The sequence below is a fragment of the Sciurus carolinensis genome, chromosome 7 (genome assembly GCF_902686445.1).
Source record: "Sciurus carolinensis chromosome 7, mSciCar1.2, whole genome shotgun sequence".
NCBI classification, from domain to species: domain Eukaryota; kingdom Metazoa; phylum Chordata; class Mammalia; order Rodentia; family Sciuridae; genus Sciurus; species Sciurus carolinensis.
Window position 1 is genome coordinate 22,928,429 of NC_062219.1, and position 22,324 is coordinate 22,950,752.

The following is a 22,324-nucleotide window of genomic DNA, read 5'->3' on the forward strand; positions in this document are numbered from 1 at the left end:
AAGATAGTGCACCACGATCAAGTGGGTTTTATCCCAGGGATGCAAGGTTGGTTCAACATTCGGAAATCAATAAATGTCATTCACCATATCAACAGACTTAAAGTTAAGAATCACATGATTATTTCAATAGATGCAGAAAAAGCATTTGATAAAATACAGCATCCCTTCATGCTCAAAACACTAGAAAAAATTGGGGTAGTGGGAACATTCCTAAACATTATAAAGGCAATCTACGCTAAGCCCATGGCTAATATCATTCTAAATAGTGAAAAACTGAAAGCGTTCCCCCTAAAAACTGGAACAAGGCAGGGATGCCCTCTTTCACCGCTTCTATTCAACATCGTCCTTGAGACTCTAGCCAGAGCAATCAGACAAACCAAAGAAATTAAAGGGATACGAATAGGAAAAGAAGAACTCAAACTATCCCTGTTCGCTGATGACATGATTATATATTTAGAGGAACCTGGAAATTCCACCAGAAAACTTTTAGAACTCATAAGTGAATTCAGTAAAGTAGCAGGTTACAAGATCAATGCTCATAAATCCAATGCATTTTTATACATAAGTGATGAATCTTCAGAAAGAGAAATTAGGAAAACTACCCCATTCACAATAGCATCGAAAAAAATAAAATACTTGGGAATCAATCTCACAAAAGAGGTGAAAGACCTCTACAATGAGAACTACAGAACACTAAAGAAAGAAATTCAAGAAAACCTTAGAAGATGGAAAGATCTCCCATGTTCCTGGATAGGCAGAATTAATATCGTCAAAATGGCTATACTACCTAAAGTGCTATACAGATTCAATGCAATTCCAATTAAAATCCCAATGATGTACCTTGCAGAAATAGAGCAAGCAATTATGAAATTCATCTGGAAGAATAAAAACCTAGAATAGCTAAAGCAATCCTCAGTAGCAAGAGCGAAGCAGGGGGTATTGCAATACCAGATCTTCAACTCTACTACAAAGCAATAGTAACAAAAACGGCATGGTATTGGTACCAAAATAGACAGGTAGATCAATGGTACAGAATAGAGGACATGGACAAAAACCCAAATAAATACAATTTTCTCGTACTAGACAAAGGTTCCAACAATATGCAATGGAGAAAAGATAGCCTCTTCAACAAATGGTGCTGGGAAAACTGGAAAACCATATGCAATAGAATGAAATTAAACCCCTATCTCTCACCCTACACAAAACTCAACTCAAAATGGATCAAGGACCTCAGAATCAGACCAGAGACCCTGCATCTTATAGAAGAAAAAGTAGGTCCAAATCTTCAACTTGTTGGCTCAGGATCAGATTTCCTTAACAGGACTCCCATAGCACAAGAAATAAAAGCAAGAATCAACAACTGGGATAGATTCAAACTTAAAAGCTTTCTCTCAGCAAAGGAAACTATCAGAAATGTGAAGAGAGAGCCTACAGAGTGGGAGAATATCTTTGCCAACCATACCTCAGATAGAGCGCTAATTTCCAGAATCTATAAAGAACTCAAAAAACTCTACACGAAGAATACAAATAATCCAATCAACAAATGGGCTAAGGAAATGAAAAGACACTTCACAGAAGAAGATGTACAAGTAATCAACAGATATATGAAAAAATGTTCAACATCCCTAGTAATAAGGGAAATGCAAATCAAAACTACCCTAAGATTTCATCTCACCCCAATTAGAATGGCGATTATCAAGAATACAAGCAACAATAGGTGTTGGCGAGGATGTGGTGAAAAAGGAACACTCATACATTGCTGGTGGGGTTGCAAATTAGTGCAGCCACTCTGGAAAGCAGTGTGGAGATTCCTCAGAAAGCTTGGAATGGAAACACCATTTGACCCAGCTATCCCACTCCTTGGCCTATACCCAAAGGACTTAAAATCAGCATACTACAGAGATACAGCCACATCAATGTTCATTGCTGCTCAATTCACCATAGCCAGATTGTGGAACCAACCTAGATGCCCTTCAGTTGATGAATGGATAAAGAAACTGTGGCATATTTATACAATGGAATATTACTCTGCAATGAAGAATGATAAAATTATGGCATTTGTAGGCAAATGGTCGAAATTGGAGAATATCATGCTAAGTGAGATAAGCCAATCTCAAAAAACTAAAGGATGAATGATCTCGCTGATAAGCGGATGAGGACATATAATGGGGGGTGGGAGGGGCTAGCATTAGGTTTAGGGTTAGGTTTAGAGTTAGGCTAAAGAGAGCGGCAAGAATGAAGGAAAGAAGGACTGTGTAGAGGGAAAAGAGGGGTGGGAGGGGTGGGGGAAGGGGAAAAATAAAATAAACATCATTACCCTATGTAAATGTAAAAAAAAAAAAAAAGAAAAAAAGAAACCAAACCTCAGTAATAACTCTGACCGTGGGAAACATGGCATGTGTTTGAGAACACATATGGAGAGAACTGGCATTGCCAAGACCAGAGGAGCCCAGCCAGGAGGCAGAATGGGGCTGTAGGGCACTGGTGGATCCTGAATTATCAAAGAAAATCATGTTATGTTTGGTGGGCTGTAATTGACTCGGAGAGATGGCTAAGGTGCTTTTGAAAATATAATCACTAGCAGATATTAAAACAAAAACTAGTGTCTCCTTGGTCTTTACCTAACCCTAAAGTGGGATTAACTAGAACACCTTACTTCCAAGCATCCTGATGAACTCAATGTTCCGGCACATGAAAATAAAGTAGATTCCACTGTAGAGAAACCGAATGATGGTCTTGTACTTTTATTTCATCTGGCAGTGTATTTGTCTCTACAGCTAACGTTGCAAGCTGTCTACTTTTGGATATGTAGTATGTGTAGTTTTCTTTAGAAAGTTGGCTCAGTGGCACTGCTTCTGAGTTAGCCTTTCCCAACTCTCTTGGTAGGATTCTCCCTTGTGCAGTGTTTATATTTATGTCAAAACACCTAAAATATTTTGTTGACTTGACTTTATTTGTTCACATATCTCCCTCTTAACTCTTAAATATTGTGCTTGTCTTTTCCTTTCTTGTATTTGGTAAATTTAGCCCATTTTCTGGCATAGAGTAAGCATTCAATAAATATCTAAAAGTGTCATAAAATATTCATAACCTGAGTTAAGGAGGCTTGGGTGATAATCAGTAATGTACATGATGTACTTGCTTGTATGTTGGTTTCACTAGTTTTAAATTACACAGTGCTTTGTCTCTCTGCATTCTAGAAAAGCAGCAGTAAACCAAAGGAGTCATTTGAAAAAATGGTTTCCTTGGTACTGGGAATCAAACCCAGGGTCTCATGCAGGCTAGACGAGCACTCCACCACTGAGCTACACCTCTGGCTTCTAAAAATTTTGAAATTAACAAATAATTATGCATGTTTATGGGGCACTTTGTGATGTTTCCACACATGTGTGTTGCCATTTCTAGTAGCAGAACCTCACACAAAATGGCAGAGTAGACTAGTGTGGGCTTATTTTCCCAGCTTCCTCTTGTGAAAACTCCAGGGGAGACCCTCTTCCCAGGTACCCTCTTGACTGTTCCAGGCCTTCTGCTCTGTCTCAGTAATAAGCTGTCCCATGTTCCAAAGTTCCCACTTTTCCCATCCCTTCCCATATCTCTTTAAGCACTTTTCTCCTTCTGTACATTCCAACTCCCTCCCCAACCTCTATCTCCATATTGAAACTCTTTATAAAGAGCTGGTCATCACACTGTGGTCATCACACTGACCTGCACAAGTCTGTCTTCACTTGTCCTCTCTAGCACCTTCAGTCTCCTCGTACTTGTCCAGTCTTGCCACTCCAAAGTGGAACAGTGAGTCATGAGAACCTTTTTTGTTGTTGCTGTTGTTTGGATAGAGGGGGAAGATGTCTCTCTACAAAAGGCTTGTGAAATTGATGGTGTGTGTCTTGAACATCAGTTTCTCTTTTAGTGCCCTTCTTCCATCTTTAGCTACTACTTTTGAAGCTTTTCCACTTCATCGTTTACTACGAAACGAAAGTGCAGTGTCCCTTCTCTAGTGGCCAAAGACCATTGTCCATTCTTTCCAACATGTCATGCTTACCCCTCCTTTAACTGAGATATGTGGGTGTCACGTCTTCTCTCCAGGTCCTGTTTATCAGTTTTTCCTAGAGTTTATGCAAAGAATAATTGGTTTTTTCTTATTGTGATAACTTTCATCTAAAGTATAACTGGTTTATATTGTCAGATCTTCTCCTAAAATTATGATCTAGTGCGTATTTGTTGGCGATAGGCAGTAGCTATATTGCCTGAGAGGTTGCCCAGTGAAACTGTAGCTTCTTGCAAGATTCACCTAAGTCATATTAAGCCATTAAGTCATAACTTGTTTTAAAGTAATTTGAAATAACAGAGAATGGAAGTGAAGAAGCCTGCCTACAAAGATATTTTTAAATTATCTTTTACCTATTATTTGATGTGACCTTTGGTTAGTTTAGTGATACATAATACATATCTAATGCCAGGGGCATTAGTTAGGTTTTCCTCTCAGTGACCAAAATAAAAATAACTTAGAGGAGGAAAGGTTTATTTTGAGCTTCTGGTTTCAGTGGTTTGGTCCACTGTCTGTTGACTCCATGGTTGGAGCATCTCCAGGGAAGGGCTCAGCTCATGGCAGCCAGGAAGCAGAGAGAGGATGGGAGGATCCAGGGACAAAGTGTATAATTCCCAAAGCTATACCCTCCACCTCTACTTCTCCAGCCACATAGTTACCCCTAGTATAGTAGTCCTTTCAAATTATTAATCCATCAAATGAATTAATCCCCTGATTGTTACAGAGCTCATAGCTAATCATTTCACCTCTGAACTTTCCAGCATGGTCCATCACATGAGCTCATGGGGAACTCCCCGTACTTAAACCATAATGCTAAGGATTTTTTTTCTTCCTTCAAGAATAAAAAGGCTGAGAGCCTACTGGAATAGAAACAATGAAACTCCAACTTCCCAAGTGTATGTTACAAACAGGAAGATTGAGAAATATTTTCAAGCATTTCTCTATAAACCTGCAGATCAACAGAGAGATCAGCCTCTACTTAATAAGGTGAAAGATAATTTTCACCTCATATTTAGGAATGCATTTTAAATAACCTGAGGATATTTAACAGGATTTGTTAACACTATTTGTGAAAACTTACTAGTTTTATGAAATATTAAGCCTTCACAGCCTGGTAATTTCTTATGAATCTAATACCTAGAAGTGAAATTAAAGAAATGATGAGCTCTCTTCTTTTCTTGCGTAGTTCAAATAGCATACCACGTGAACTGTTGATTTCTAAGGAACAAGCATGAGTTGCCATACCACATTACCAAAAGCTGTTTGAGAAAAGATTTTTCTTTTATTTTGATGAAGGAACTGATGCACAAAAAATCACCTAAAAGTAATGCAAAAATAATTTTCAGAAGTGGTATTGCCATGTCTTCATTTTTATAGTAACACTGACTGTCTTCCTTGTATAGGGCATTACTGATTCCAATTTGCAACAAAATGATTTGGGCAAATTTGCTCAAATCAATATCTATCTTGTTAATATCATTGGATGGACCTTTGCCTTAAAAATCACACTAATTATCTGGAAGATTCTATAAGATAAAAGATACACATGACTCTATTATTGATCCTTTTTTGCTTTTCAAAGCAAATCAAACACTAAAGAGGTCACAAATTTTAAGCCATGCAATTATAAGTCTGTGGAACCAATTTCCAAATTCTCTTATTGGGTGAAAAGAGGACTGTCCCATAATTTAAAATTCCAGAGGTCTGAGAATGTCATGAGAGGAGTTGTTCCCATTTCAGCAGCCATCATCCCAGGATGTAAGATTGGAAATGAAGAGTGAGAACAGCAAATATTGCCCCAGTCTCGCCAGGTGTGACGGGGGTGTCCCATACTCTGGTCTGTGGAGGCTACTGGCAGAAATGATCATCTGATCTGCTCTTGGTACTGACCTACTGAGAATTAAGCTTCCTTTCCCTTCTTGCCTCCTAGTTCAATGACTATGGGCTCACTAGTCAGATGCTGGCATGTTGTCACTGCATACTGCAGGGGTTCCCTCCCCCACCACACCAATAGCTGTTTCTTGGCCCATTTATGTCTTGGGGGAAATATTTTGGGGAATGCAAAATAGTTCAGTGATTTATTCTTTTATTTTTCTGAAGGATGACATGTTTTACTTCAGCTTAGGTGATATTACCAAGGTACAGTTTTTATTTTTCCTCTAGAAGCACTTATTTTATTTTTTAAAAGAGAGATGATATTTGGTGTGTTAAAATACAGAAATAGTTAATTATCTTAGAAAGCATTGTATCCTTTTTTTGGAGACCATCACTATTCCTCCAGGGGTGATGCACCATGTTTCTTGGTGTTGGTGGAACTTTCAGTTTGGAGAAGAGTGGAACTTGTCAGGTGTCATTGTGACTGCTAGCAAATGGCTGAGTTGAGGCAAGAAGAACAGAGTTTTAAAAAGAAAACAAACCCAGCTTTTGCTTAATAACTTGCCCTTTGCAGCAACAGAATCTTATCTGACCACCCACATTCATCTGGGTGCTGACGTGATTCTTGCTTCAATTGCAGAAGCTATTTTGGTACCTTTTGTGTCTTTTGAGGAACCGAGTGGGCCTACATGCTTACCGTGATTCATGTCTCCAAGTGCACAGGGTGTCCCAAAGCCCTACTTCAGGGATGTGCAGAGAAGAGGAGGAATATAAAAACAGACTACTTCCTTTAAGCACTTCAAATGCCTATCTGAAGTGCTACTGAAGGAAGGCACATTTTAACTGTCATGTCTTAATTCTTTAGTTCTTCTGACAAGGGTGTTGGAAATAACTTGTCAGGAAGCAGAAGCAATGTCTTTAAAAAAAAACAAATATACAAGAAAACCATCTATGGGTAGCATAGTACTGTTTTATTGGGGGGGGGCTTTAAATTAAGAACTAAACCATCTTAAGATGAAGTAGTTTGATCTTCCATGCATTTCTTTGCCTTAGTCTTGTATAAATATTAATTCCAAGTATGAGAAAGTCCCTTTCGTCATGACTTACTACAGAGACCCAGGATTTTACTTTAGTTAGTTTTGGACTCCTCATTAAGAAATTAATGTAGCACAAAACATACCTGTTGAAAAAAAAAAAGAATTTACTACAAGGTTATCTGAGAATCATACTATGAAATTTAGTTTTTGATGGTCTGAAAGAAGCTACTTGTGAATCTCAGCTTTAAGGTAGAAGAGTGAGCAGGGACCAGGATGACATAATTTGTAGTGCCAAGACATTAAGTTTTAGCATTAGTTTTGTAATTATATTCATTCTCTCTGTTACAGGCACTTCTCCTTTAATACAACTATTTATGCAAAAGATTTACAGTATGTTAAAAGAAAAGAAGTTTTTTCTTGAAATTAAAAAAAATATATATGCTTGGGAGATATAGTCCCAAAATTTCTTCCCTAAAGGCAGATGGTTTTTGGGGTGAAGAGTAAGCATGCCTGATAAATTCATCGTCATTTAAATCTTTTTATTCACTCTTCAGATCCCCAGAAGTTGTGCATTTGTTCCTGTGGAGAGAGTTGGCATCTTGGAAATCAAAGACGGTTGTCATGCAGTTTATTGATATGAGGATAACAGGTTAATAACTAAAATTCATTGTTTTTTCTGTTTTTTTTTTTTATATTTATCTTGAAAAGCAGTTTTGTCTACCATGAACTCATATAAACTGACTTTGTCGTCAGATCAGGGAGGAAACAGTGTATATTCCACTCAGAGAGGAAAATGTGAAAGTTGGGTTTTAGTTTGTTTTTCACCATAGAACAGTTTTAATCAGAACCTTCTTAACCTTCTCTCCTTGGAGAAAATTTGTTTCTGGCAGAGTTTATTTCCATGTGAAATCCTACTTAGTAAATCCTAAGTAATCCTTATAGTAAGAACTTCGGATATGATGGGAAAGCAGACCCCGAGAAAAGTGCCATCAGTTGTAAAAAGTTACACAAAAAATTCATGACAAAATACTAAAAGCAGCATGTTATCATCAAAATGTCATAAATATCTTGATTAAATTTGCAAACTCTACACAGCTCGGCAACGATGTCCGAGTTGCAGCCCACGTGGAAAAATACATTTCAGTGTTCCATTAGGCTTTAAATATCAAATTAGATTTTGAGTGTGTCACATTAGAGGGTGATCATCACAGGGTTTGTGCTTTTCTCTAAAAGTTCTCAGAACTGTTTGGCAGAGTTTCATATAATAGACAGTATTTATGCTCATATTGGCAACTTGCTCATTTTAGGAAGAACTGAGGTTGTTAAGGGGAGGGGTTATTAAAAGAAGCATTTATAATGAACTTGGCTCTCAGGAAGGTGCCTTTTAAGAATCATCCTGTGGAAATAAGTCCGTTTTCAGCTGGACTCTGGCACTGGGCAGACTTTTTTGGTAAGGTCTGTTTTCTGCTTTCCGGTGCCCTCTGAGCCCGTGTGTTCTGGGCAGTGCTGGGCTGTGTGTCCCAGTGAGTGGAGGGACCCTTAGTGTTGAGCCAGGGGTGTCCTGACACACTCCTGTCCTTCTTAAAATATTTAACAACTGACCCATGGCTTTTAAACAAATATATAGAAGTTTCTTCTAAAATGTCATCTGATACATACTATCATAAGACACATTTTGTTTATAATACCACCAAATTCTTTTAAAAATTGCCAAATAATGATTTTAATTTCAAGAAATGCCTTATTATTAAAATATTGTAAGCAGGGAAGGCAGGTTTACCAGTCATTTTATTCCATTATTATTTAGGATGTTATTATTTGATGCTCACTTGATTTTTGCCACCAGTCAAGTAATGATTAATTTCCTGCGGTAAAAAAAAATTTTTTTCTGAGATACTGTTTTTCTAAGCAAAAGGTCCCAGATTGACAACCCTGGGTACTGTGGGTCTTTATTTGCCTGCAGAGCAAACCTTCCACGCTGCCAGCCCCACCCAGCTGCTATCCTGAAGAGACCTTAGGGGAGATCCCTGCTGCTGGGCCTTCCCTCCTGGAACCTATCTGAGGAAATGATTTAGCTGGATACCATATTTATTTGAGTGGGACTATCAAGAGTGGCCAAAGGAGAGGGTGCCCTTTTAGAAACAGGCAGCTCTTCCATGCAGAACCGTTTCCATTTCTTCTGTTCCAGTCCACTAAACTAGATCTTTTTCAACACTACCCACCTCTGAGAAGTGAGGTGAGACCACTAGATAGTGCCTGTCTTCACCCTGCAAGACACCTGTGGGCTGTAGCACCATCCACAGGAAACCCCAAAGTCAGACCACTGAGATTCATCCTCACAGCACTGAAAAATATTAGGGAAAAATTTTAATGTGCATGTGCAACTGTGTTTGGAATACTGTTCCTTTGTTGGCGATGGGTGCCAAAAATGACTTTGCGTGGGTTTGATTACTATAAAAAGAAATCCCAGTGAATAAAATGATAACTAACTCCTTTCTTTTCACATGAGAATTACTCTCATATTGCATTTTTCAAACATATCAGTCAGTTGGACACAACTGGAATTTGCTTTTAACATGCTGTTAGAGAATGTGAAAACTGAATTGAGTTTATATGATCATAAGAGAAATAATGTAGGAGCAATTAACCACATTATTATAGAAAGTAGGTCTGTATCGAGAAAATTAAACTAAAATTGTGGTATATACAGTGGTTTATTTGGTGATTTGTAATAATACCCTGGGGACCAATGAAAATATTTCCTCAGTGATCCATTTAATGTAGAATTTCTTCTTTAATCCACTTACAAAAATGTTTTCCCATGTATAAGCATTTTCATACATTTTAATAATAAAGTGCAAACTCAAGAATTTATGTCATTTTTAGAAGAATTAGGTCACTTAGTAAAAGTGTCACTTAGCAAAAAGACATCATTGTCAAACCTTCTATTAAACTTTTGAAAGTCTCATGTTTTTACAATGAATTTCTTTTCCTTTAAATTGAGGAGAGCAGCAAACACACTTGAACATGCCCAAATCCTGCCTGAGTTTAAAGAAAAAGACACGTCACACGCAGTAATAATCTATGACGCACATGATTTCCATTGCAGATTTTTTTTCAGTTTCTAAGATAAAGCAACTGTAGATAAGCAATTAATAGAAGAGTCCACATTTATATTGGTTCATGAATAGGATGAGTAAATTCCCAAAAGGACCCATCAACTCATTTCTCTCCCACATGCCTTTCTCTGTATGTCTCTGAAACTCCAAGGAAGTGGTTTTTGTGGGTAGCAGTTAGGTAAAGGCTCCCCAAAGGTAGTGGAAGTGAGAATAATGTGAACTTGAATATGTTTAAAGTCTAATGTAAACGGTTCATGTGACGTGGGAATGGTATCCTGCTCCCTAGCATGATTCTTAAGCCTTTCACTCAAGTGAAAGTTTAGAGGCTGCTTTCAGAGGAATGTGTATCACAGGGGTCCCTGTACTGCTGGGACCTCCAGGTGGGACCTCTTCCTGAAAGACTCAGGAGGAGGAATCACAGTCTGCAGTGTCATCTAGTTTCTGGAGTCAGTAGTGGGACATCGCAGGTAGACTTTTCTTAGAAATTCTACCCGACTTCAGTTGCAAAGGAAGAGGGTTTCCTGACAAAAGCTATTTGCATAATTGAGTTATTCATTTATTTATTTATTTTTTACAGAGATCCAATTTTGAATCTTACAGGTTTTCTGGATAATAAAGGCTATTGTGGTATAGGATGATCTTATGTTAATCTTAAAACTGGTTTTTGTTTTTATTTTTTTTTAAGAAAATAGTACACAGGACTTTTTCTGATTAGCCTCCTTCTAAAACTTAAAGCCAACAACAGTTAGCTTGATGTTCTAGGTAAATTTTGTTCTGACAAGTAGATATCTGCTTTTGAATTTCATGTCAATCAGGTTTCTTCATCTACTGGTTCATTCTCTGACAGGAAGATATTGTTGGTTTTGAATTTTATTTGGTGCATCTTTGTTACTTAGTGAGTATGTGTGTTCAGTTTGCGGTGTAATGGATTTAATTTATTAATGTAACACAATAAGTAAAATCTGATTTATAAAAGTGTTACCTCATTGATACATGAAAACATTATATTCTGTTTAACCATTTGTTGGATATATTATTCTAGTCTTGTTTTTAAATAAAATTCTATGCCCTTATTTAACTTGTTTTCATAAGCAAAATTATACATAGGATCAACCAAAAGATAGGAAGTGGGATATGTATGTATTTTTTTTTCAGGACTGGGGATTGAACCCAGGATTATTCTAACACTGAGATACATCTCCAGCCCTTATTTTTAATTTTTTAAAATTGTGAGACAGGGTCTTGCTAAGTTGCCCAGGCTGGCCTTGAACCTGTAATACTCCTATTTCAGCTTCCCTAATAGCTGGGATTACAGATGTCTACCACCACACCTGGCTACTTCTGAGGTTCTTAGTTTGCTTCCAAGTGATGAATTTTAACCAAAGGAAAATAATTTCTTGTGAGAATTTATCATATGCTCACAAAGAGTTATCCAATTGATACTTACACATGTATACTTTGAACTTTATTTAAATTATGAACTTTTTGGATTTCTAGGAAGTGACCTTTTGAGGCCATTTTCAAATATCCAAAATTCTTATGTAATCTCCCAGCACCTTAAAAGTTGAGGCTTTTCAAATGTTGACATGAAATGAAATTACTACAGGATAATATTATTGAAGATGCATTATTTTAAGTTGTAATTTGACCTAATGGAGGATGGAGATGAGACTTCCTAGGCTCAGAGATCAGCCCCACTTGGGTTGAATTCTGGTTCTGACACAGCCTCCCTAAGCATCATCCTCAAGTGTCACATGGATGCAATGATACCTCTAGCCTAGGGCTGTCGTGAGGACCGAGTGTTGACCCAGAGCAAATGCATAGCACATGACAGGTACATGTGCATTGTGATCATGGATTGAGTACCCCTCACCAGACATTCTTGGAACCGGAAGTGTTTTGAATTTTGATTTTTTTCAGATTCTGGAATATTCGTATATATGTTATGAGATATCTAAGGAAAGGGACTAAATTTTAAACATGAAATTCATTTATGTTTCATATACAGCTTATACACATACCTTGGTGTGATTTTTTTTTTCATTTTGGTACCGTGGATTAAACCCAGGGGCATTTAACCATTGATCCATGTACCCAGTCCTTTTTAAAAAATTATTATTATATATTTGAGACAGTCTCTAAGTTGTTCAGAGCCTCACTAAATTGCTGAGGCTGGCTTTGAGATTGTAATCTTCCTGCCTCAGCCTCACGAGAAACTGGGATTGTGGCATGCACCACTGTGCCCGCCCCCTTGGGGGTAATTTTATATAATATTTTTATTGTTTCTGTGTTTTGACTACAACCTGTCCCATGAGGTCGGGTGTGGAATTTCCCACCCGTGGGAAATCATGTTGATGTAGCATCACATTAATGCTTAAAGAGTTCACATTTCAGAGCATTTCAAATTTTGGATTTTCCAATGAGTGATGCTTAGCTTACATTAGTAATTAAACTATGTACCCAGATCAATATCAGGATAAAATAGTAAATGTGAAAAGTAAATTAGAAATTATTTAGTTCAAGATCTGAGTCCTACTTGAGAACTCAGCCGTGTTTCTGTTTTTGAATCAGTAATATACTATACTTCCACTTTAAAGGATGTTTTTCACCTCCAAAAAGTCCAGCAGAAATCATCTCCCTATGAACTTCAAATATTTAGTTAGTTAAACCCAGATTCCACCACGTTAGGTTCAATATTGTCATTTTTTTTTGTTCCCTTACTACCTCATTTCTGGAATTGACAGAAGTAAATTTGCATTGGAATATTATGAGACCATGATTTTTCATCCAGAGGCATGCTGGGAAAAATCTCTGTGGGGAAAAACTTAAAATCCAATAGAGAGACTTTAGCAAACTGAAGTTAATGTTTGTGATTTCATTTTTTCAACAACTGCTCTACAAATCTATGTTGCCTCATAGCTACTAGCAGAGGGAACTTTTGCTTTCATATGACATGCCACAAATATCTGGGAGCTCCTGATTTCTCACCCAGAAGTCTCAGTGTTCCTGTGGGTATGCCCATGTGCTCTCCTCCTACCTCACTCTCATCGCAGTAGAGTTCTGTGTTAGGGAGCAAACTGGCCATGGGAACAAGCAGTGCTGACTCTAGTCTGGGGATCAGTGGTGACTCTATATGGTGGCATCTTTTAATTAACCAGTATTTACAGTCAACTTTTTAATATCGGGAGAATTAGAACTAGGCTAATCACATCAAAACAAACAGGATCTTTTGATAGTCTTATATCTTAGAAGCAATTTCTGTGACTTTTTAAATGTTTCAGTTAAATTTCTTTTTAATCGAAACACAACAAGAATTCTACATACTAATGGACTAGTATGTGGTGTTTCAACGTGTGTGTACATTGCGTAACACTGAAATCAGGTTAGACATTTACTGTTTCTTTATGATGAAAACTTTCAAAATCCTCTCTTCTAACTTTTTGAAATTTGTAGTACTTTATTGTTATCTGTAGTCACCCTATGATACAAAAGCATACAAAATTTCTTCCTCCTATTCAGTGTTAATAGTCATTGATCACCTCCCCCTTTCCTCCTCCAGCTCCTGGTAACCGCCATTCTACTCTTGACTTGTATGAGATAAACTTTTTTACCTTCTACATATGAGTGAGATCATGGAGTACTTTTCTTTCTGTGCTTGACTTATTTCATTTACTATAATAATCTCCAGTTCCATTCATGATGTTGAAGTAACAAAATTTCATTCCTTTTTATGGCTATATAGTAGTCTGTTGTGTACCACAATTTCTTTATTCATTCACCACTGGTGAACACTCTGTTTCTATTTCTTGACTGTTTTAATAGTGCAGCAGTGAACTTGGTAGTGAAGACGTCTCTTTGACATACTGACTTCATTTCCTTTGGATATATACCCAGCATATATTGGTATTGTTGGATCACATGTAGTTCTACTTTAATTTTTTGAGGAACTCCATACTCTTTTCTGTATGGTTATACTAATTAACATCCTGCCAATAGTGTGCAAGGGCTTCCTTTTTTTTTCTACATCTTCATCAGCACTTCTTATCTTTAGTCTTTTATAGTAGAGTTGAAGTGAGTTTTCACTGTGTTTTGTATTTAATTTCCCTGATGGTTAGTCATGTCTAGCATTTTTTGTTTACCTGTTGGCTATTAGTATTGCTTTTCCACTCTTTAGTTGGCTTGTTTTTCTACTATGGATATTTCAGAGTGCCTTATATAGATTGGAAACCATCCTTTGTTGGGTGTATTGTTTGAAAATACATTCTCCCACTCTGTAACTGTGTCTTCACCCTGTTGATTGTTTCCTTCATTTTGCAGAAGTTTTTTAATTTGCTATAATTCCATTTGTCCATTTTTACCTTTGTTTTCTGTGCTTTGGCATCCTTCTCCAAAACAGTCCTTGTCCATTCCGGTGTCCTGAAGTATTTCCCTGATGTTTCCCTCTAGTATTTTCATAGTTTCAAGTCCTACATTTAAGTCATTTTGAATTGAGTTTTACAATTGGTGAGAGGTAGTAGTCTAGATCCATTCTTCTACATGTAGATTCCAAGTTTATCCAGCACCGTGTATTAAAAAGACCATTCTTTTTCCATTGTGTATTATTAAGATCTTTGTCAAAACTCTATATGCTATTGATATGTGGGTTCACTTCTAGGCTCCCCATTCTGTCCGTTGGTCTCTGCGCTGCATACATGTTAATACTATGCTGCTTTGACTCCTACAGCTTTGTCATATGTTTTGAAGTCAGGTAGTATTTTACTCCTGCTTTGTTCCTTTTGCTTGAAATGGCTTTAGCTATTCTGTTTTTCTGTGTTTCCATATACACTTTAGGTTTGCTTTTTCTATTTCTGGGAAGAATATCATTGGTATTTTGATAGGGATTTCATTGCATCTGCAGACTGCTTTGGGTAGTATGAACAGTTTAATACTATTCATTCTTCCAGTCTATGAACATGGACTATCTCTCCAAGTTTGTGTGTCCTCTTCAATTTCTTTCATCTGCAGTTTACATTTTATAATTTTTATTGAAGAGAGCTTTCACCTCTTTGGTTAAATATATTCCTAACTTTTTTAGTAGCTATTGTAAATGGAATTATTTTCTTAATTTCAGTTTCACATAATTCACCATTAGTTTAGAGCTACTATGACTTTCTTTATAATGTTTTCTCCTTGAATAAGATTCTGAGCCCACACAGTGGAGGAAGCACTGATTGTGGTTACTTTTCCTGTTGAATATGAGACTTTATGTTCCAGTGGGGTGCATTCTAAAGCAATTCCTAGTTGTTGTTTTAGGGCACATAACATTATCAGTCTTTTATATAATGAACTGGAAATTGGAATTTGTATGGCAATGCCATGGTGTAATGTAACAATTTTTCCTTACTGCATTTATTTTGTTCCCAGGAAGCGTCAAGACAATCATGCCCATGAAAACTCTAAACCATTCAGGTAATCATTGCATTTTTTAAACTTTCCCTAAAATAGGCTTTTCTTTCCATATTATTTTGTTTAGATGCATTCCTCAATCTTTTCCAAAGTTTTGCAGAAATCTTTGATTCTTCCATCCTTGATCTAACTCTACTAATTACTTTTTTTACATTATATATGTTATAGTGATATAGTACATAGGATATTTTATACTAATATATTTTATAAAACAGGTTTATATATTTATGATTATATTTTATATTTATGTTTTATATTAATTATGTAATATATTGAAGTATGTATTTTATAAGCTATAAAATATATATCTTTTTAGACATAGGTAATACACTTTCTCATGCAAGTCTTAAAACTTGGTTAGGATTAGTGTAAGTTTTTTAAATGAAAATTTTTTAAAAATCTTATGATTTTATAAATAATATCTATAAAGAGTTTTCCTTCAAATGCTATTTTCTTCCTTCCTTCCTTTCTTTCTCTCTCTCTCTCTCTCTTTCTTTCCTCTTCTGTTGATAGAACCCAGGCTTCTTGCATGCTAAGCACACATTCTACCACTGAGTACACTGGCAGTCCCCAAATATCTTTCTAAGTAAATTTAAGGAGTATTTATAAAGGGATGACCAAAGTTCAAACATGGAAGAGATGAATGCTCATGACATAATGCTGTTTGAAATTAACACTCTTTAATTGTGAAATTAATTTTATCAGCTATAAAAGAATTCCTTGGAATGAACATTTTTAATTTGTCTAATTTCAGGATGACCATTTAGGTTTGGTTTTGGTTTCTTATTTGATGGCTGTTATAACAATCTCTGTGTTTTCTTTTCCTTCAGGCCATTTTATCTTAGAGAAACTGGCAACTGAACTTTGCTGTAGTTGATGGGCAAAATTTCTTCCAGACTATTCATCATCCTAATTTCATCCTAGTTGAAAACATTCAGATGCCATAAGAAATCTTTGTAGATTTGCACTTAGGTTTTGGATGGACGTTTCTATGATGGAGAGAACTGTGTTATAGCCTGGTAAAAGGACATACCAATCTAATGCCTATTGACTACGGTGTGGGTGTGGGAGGTTCCAAAGAGAAGGGGCAGTCAGCCAGCTTGCAGACACTCTGGAACATGGGAGCGCCCAAGCTTTAAAAAGCACAGCATTGAGACACTCCATGAGTCTGCACGGCTTTCAGGCGAAGTAGCACTTAAGACCTTGCGCAACAAAATGGACACTGGGGACACAGCTCTAGGACAAAAAGCTACCTCAAGGTCTGGAGAAACTGATAAAGCATCAGGTAGATGGAGACAGGAACAATCGGCTATTATTAAGATGAGCACTTTTGGCAGTCAAGAAGGACAGCGGCAACCACAAATTGATTCTGAGCAGATTGGAAACACGGCATCAGCACAGCTGTTTGGTTCTGGGAAGCTGGCCTCACCCAGCGAAGCAGTGCAGCAAGTCACAGAGAAGCAATACCCACCGCACCGTCCGAGTCCATATTCATGCCAACATTCACTCTCTTTCCCTCAGCACTCATTGCCACAGGGGGTCATGCACAGCAACAAGCCACACCAGAGCCTAGAAGGCCCTCCTTGGCTTTTCCCTGGCCCTTTGCCATCGGTCGCCTCCGAGGACTTATTTCCTTTTCCTATACATGGCCACAGTGGTGGTTTTCCTAGAAAAAAGATTTCAAGTCTGAACCCTGCTTATAGCCAATACTCCCAGAAAAGTCTCGAACAGGCAGAAGATGCTCACAAGAAAGAGCACAAACCCAAAAAGCCCGGCAAGTACATTTGCCCTTACTGCAGCAGAGCATGTGCCAAACCAAGTGTTCTGAAAAAACACATCAGGTCCCACACTGGTGAGCGGCCATATCCATGTATACCTTGTGGTTTCTCTTTCAAGACAAAGAGCAATTTGTACAAGCACAGGAAGTCACATGCCCATGCAATTAAGGCAGGATTAGTACCTTTCACAGAGTCGGCTGTATCTAAATTGGACTTGGAAGCTGGTTTTATTGATGTAGAAGCAGAAATACATTCGGATGGTGAACAGAGTACAGACACGGATGAGGAGAGCTCTTTGTTTGCTGAGACTTCTGACAAAATGAGCCCCGGCCCACCCATCCCATTGGATATTGCTAGCAGAGGTAGCTACCACGGGTCCCTAGAAGAATCACTGGGAGGTCCAATGAAGGTGCCGATTTTGATTATCCCCAAAAGTGGAATTCCACTACCTAACGAAAGCTCTCAGTATATTGGCTCTGATATGCTACCAAACCCATCTTTAAATACTAAGGCTGATGACTCTCACACAGTTAAACAGAAACTTGCACTAAGACTGTCAGAGAAAAAAGGACAAGATTCTGAGCCATCTCTCAACCTTCTGAGCCCGCACAGTAAAGGAAGCACTGATTCAGGTTACTTTTCTCGCTCAGAAAGTGCAGAGCAGCAAATAAGCCCTCCCAATACCAATGCAAAATCTTATGAAGAAATCATCTTTGGAAAATACTGTCGGCTTAGTCCGAGAAATGCACTCAGTGTTACACCCACAGGTCAGGAGCGGGCCACCATGGGACGGAAGGGCATCATGGAACCATTACCTCATGTAAACACCAGGTTGGAAGTCAAGATGTTTGAAGACCCAGTCTCGCAGCTGATCCCCAGCAAGGGGGAAGTGGAACCGGGTCAAACAAGCCTGCTGAAGTCCACTAAATTCAACAGCGAGTCCAGGCTACCCCACACGATTCCGTCGTCAGTCAGGAACGAAGGAAAACTTTATCCTGCTAGTTTCCCAGTCAGCAACCCAGTTCTCTTAGAAGCTCCTGTAGACTCTTCCCCGCTTATTAGAAGCAACTCGATGCCAACTTCTTCAGCAACTAATTTAAGTATTCCTCCTTCTTTGAGAGGAAGCCATTCATTTGATGAAAGGATGACAGGGTCCGATGACGTGTTCTACCCGGGCACTGTCGGGATACCCCCTCAGCGCATGCTAAGAAGACAAGCGGCATTCGAGCTGCCATCTGTCCAGGAAGGGCACATGGAGGCCGAGCACCCTGGCAGGATGTCCAAGAGTCTCACCAGCTCATCCCTCAAGGAAAAGAAACTGGTTCCTGGGGACAGGGTTGGGTATGACTATGATGTCTGCCGGAAACCCTATAAGAAGTGGGAAGACTCGGAAACACCAAAGCAAAGCTACAGGGACATTTCCTGCTTCAGTTCTTTAAAACATGGAGAATATTTTATGGATCCCTCGGTGCCAGTGCAGGGAGTGCCAACCATGTTTGGAACCACATGTGAAAACAGAAAACGCAGGAAAGAGAAGAGTGTGGGGGACGAGGAGGACACCCCCATGATTTGCAGCAGCGTCGTAAGTACTCCCATGAACATCATGGCTTCAGATTATGACCCCAAACTGCAGATGCTGGAAGGAGTAAGGAGTGGATTTCCCGTGGCTGGACTCGAGAATCCTTCACACGGTCACCCTGAGCGTTTTGACCCCGGTCGACCCCAACTGCACTCTGGAAGTCCATCCCTGGGATCCGAGGAGTCACTTTCAGCCACTGATCCTGACAAGATGTCAGACCCAGGGGGCAGGAAACCGCCTGGAAATGTGATTTCCGTGATTCAGCACACCAACTCACTGAGCCGGCCCAGCTCCTTTGAAAGGTCCGAGTCAGCTGAACTTGGGACTTGTACCCAGGATAAAGCCCCGTCCCCATCCGAGACGTGTGACAGTGAGGTTCCAGAAGCCCCTGTGAGCCCGGAGTGGGCTCCCTCAGGGTACAGTGTAGAAAGTGGGGGGAAGCCGGCCCCGGCCCCGCAGGCCCAGCAGCCGTCCTATCACGCGCAGCCCAGGTTGGTTCGCCAGCACAACATCCAGGTCCCTGAGATTCGAGTCACCGAGGAGCCTGATAAGCCAGAGAAGGAGAAAGAAGCCCAGAGTAAAGAGCCTGAAAAGCCAGTAGAGGAATTCCAGTGGCCCCAGAGGAGTGAGACCCTTTCCCAGCTCCCTGCAGAGAAGTTGCCACCCAAAAGAAGCGCTTGCGACTCGCAGACATGGAGCACTCCTCAGGGGAGTCCAGCTTTGAGTCCACGGGCACCGGCCTCTCTCGCAGCCCCAGTCAAGAGAGCAACCTGTCCCACAGCTCCAGTTTCTCCATGTCCTTCGAAAGAGAGGAAAGCGTTAAGTTTACTGCCCCTCCTAAGCAGGATGAGTTTGGGAAGCATTCCGAGTTTTTGACCGTCCCTGCTGGTTCTTACTCATTGTCTGTTCCGGGCCATCACCACCAAAAAGAGATGCGACGCTGCTCCTCAGAACAGATGCCCTGTCCTCACCCAGCGGAAGTCCCAGAGGTTCGGAGTAAATCATTTGATTATGGGAATCTGTCCCATGCCCCTGTGGTGGGAACATCAGCCTCAACGTTATCACCCTCCCGGGAGAGAAAGAAATGCTTTTTGGTGCGGCAGGCTTCCTTCAGTGGCTCCCCAGAAATCGCCCAGGGAGAAGCCGGTGTGGACCCAGGCGTCAAACAGGAGCAGATGGAGCAGCTGCACGCTGGCCTCAGGGCCGCATGGCATCACGTGCCGTCCTCTGTGCTTCCGCCTCTTCCGCCAGATGACCCAGGAAAGCAGCTGGTGGGTCCTTGTGCCCAGCTGAGCTCAGGACCGCTCCACCTGGCCCAACCACAGATCATGCACATGGACAGTCAGGAATCTTTGAGAAACCCCTTGATTCAACCCACATCCTACATGACAAGCAAGCACTTACCTGAACAGCCACACTTATTTCCACACCAAGAGACGATTCCATTTTCTCCGATCCAGAATGCCTTGTTTCAGTTTCAGTACCCCACTGTCTGTATGGTTCATTTACCAGCTCAGCAACCTCCCTGGTGGCAGGCACATTTCCCCCATCCCTTTGCTCCCCATCCTCAGAAGAGCTACGGCAAACCTTCTTTCCAGGCAGAAATTCATTCTAACTATCCCGTAGAGCACGTTGCAGAACACACTGGGAAGAAGTCTACTGATTATGCACACACAAGAGAGCAAACTCACCCGTGTTATTCAGGAACATCAGGGCTACACTCAAAGAACCTGCCTCCAAAGTTTCCTTTGGACCCAAGCAGTAAGTCAACCGAAACTCCCTCCGAGCAGGTTCTTCAAGAAGATTTCGTCTCAGCTAATTCTGGTCCTTTGCAATCCCTACCGGGCACAGTGGTTCCTGTTCGGATCCAGACACATGTTCCATCCTATGGAAGTGTCATGTACACAAGCATTTCTCAGATCCTTGGGCAGAACAGCCCTGCGATTGTCATATGCAAAGTTGACGAGAATATGACCCAAAGGACACTGGTAACCAACGCAGCCATGCAAGGGATAGGGTTCAATATCGCCCAGGTGCTCGGGCAGCATGTGGACTTGGAAAAATACCCACTTTGGAAAGTACCTCAGACCTTACCCCTTGGCTTAGAATCTTCTATCCCCTTATGTTTACCTTCCACCTCAGACAGTGCCTCCTCTCTTGGAGGCAGCAAGCGGATGCTCTCTCCTGCCAGCAGCTTGGAGCTCTTCATGGAAACAAAGCAGCAGAAACGGGTCAAAGAAGAAAAGATGTATGGGCAGATTGTGGAGGAGCTCAGTGCTGTGGAGCTGACCAACTCAGATATCAAGAAGGACCTCTCCCGCCCCCAGAAACCCCAGCTGGTTCGGCAAGGGTGTGCTTCTGAGCCAAAGGACGGCTCCCAGTCGAGGTCATCGTCCTTCTCCTCTCTGTCGCCCTCCTCATCTCAAGACCATCCAGCTGCTGGCGGGCCCTCAAGGGAGCCATTCCCGCCCAGCAGGGAGATGCTCTCTGGTTCCAGGGTCCCCGCTCCCAGGCAGAAGTCCAGTGGGCCTTCAGAAAGCAGAGAGTCTTCAGATGAGTTGGACATTGATGAGACAGCATCGGACATGAGCATGAGTCCTCAGAGTTCTTCACTGCCAACCGGAGACAGTCAGCAGGAAGAGGAAGGGAAAGGCCAGAAGCTGCCTGTTGGCATGCTGGTCCACATGGGCTCTGGCCCCAGTGGGAATGTGGCAAACTCGACTCTTCTTTTCACTGATGTGGCAGATTTCCAGCAGATTCTTCAGTTCCCCAGTCTGCGGACAACTACTACCGTGAGTTGGTGCTTCTTGAATTATACAAAACCCAATTTTGTGCAACAGGCCACCTTCAAATCCTCGGTTTATGCTTCATGGTGCATTAGTTCCTGCAACCCAAATCCATCAGGTTTGAACACCAAGACCACGCTGGCTCTTCTGAGGTCCAAGCAAAAAATCACCGCAGAAATTTATACTCTGGCTGCTATGCACAGGCCTGGAACCGGCAAGCTGACATCATCCAGTGCTTGGAAACAGTTTGCACAGGTAATGGATACTGTTTTAGAGAGCACTTGTGTTGTGGATCTGATTGCTGAGCGAACTGCACAGTGAAGGATGGAAAGCCTAAAAAACTGCTAGTGACATTAAGATCAGATTTGAGGCAGTCCTCAGCAACACTGGCCTTATCCAGAGGTCAAGAAGCCACTGAGTGCACTTGGACCTCAGGGTCCCTGGGAAAGTTCCAAAGAAGGAAAGTATCTACTTCATCCAGATGCCATTTACTTCTCCCACCAGGACTAATTCCTGTGGGTCCTTCTCCTTTCAGACCTGTGTTAGTGACCTTGCAGATCTGTTTTGTTTTAGATGTGAGGAATTCTGGGAGTTGTGATTTGGGAGTGTAGAATGGGGAGTGGATGCTGAAAAGAGATTGGGAAGGAGTCATGAAGGGGG

At 40.3% G+C, this 22,324-nt stretch overlaps 1 protein-coding gene across 1 annotated transcript in view; it reads left to right on the forward strand.

The window, feature by feature from the left end:
- Positions 1-22,324, forward strand: part of Hivep2 (HIVEP zinc finger 2) — a 144,989-nt gene that overhangs the window by 104,333 nt on the left and 18,332 nt on the right. The window contains 3 exon segments of the mRNA XM_047559759.1: positions 15,480-15,524; positions 16,352-19,542; positions 19,545-21,919. Coding sequence (XP_047415715.1) covers positions 16,737-19,542; positions 19,545-21,919 — 5,181 coding nt within the window. The 5' untranslated portion in view covers positions 15,480-15,524; positions 16,352-16,736.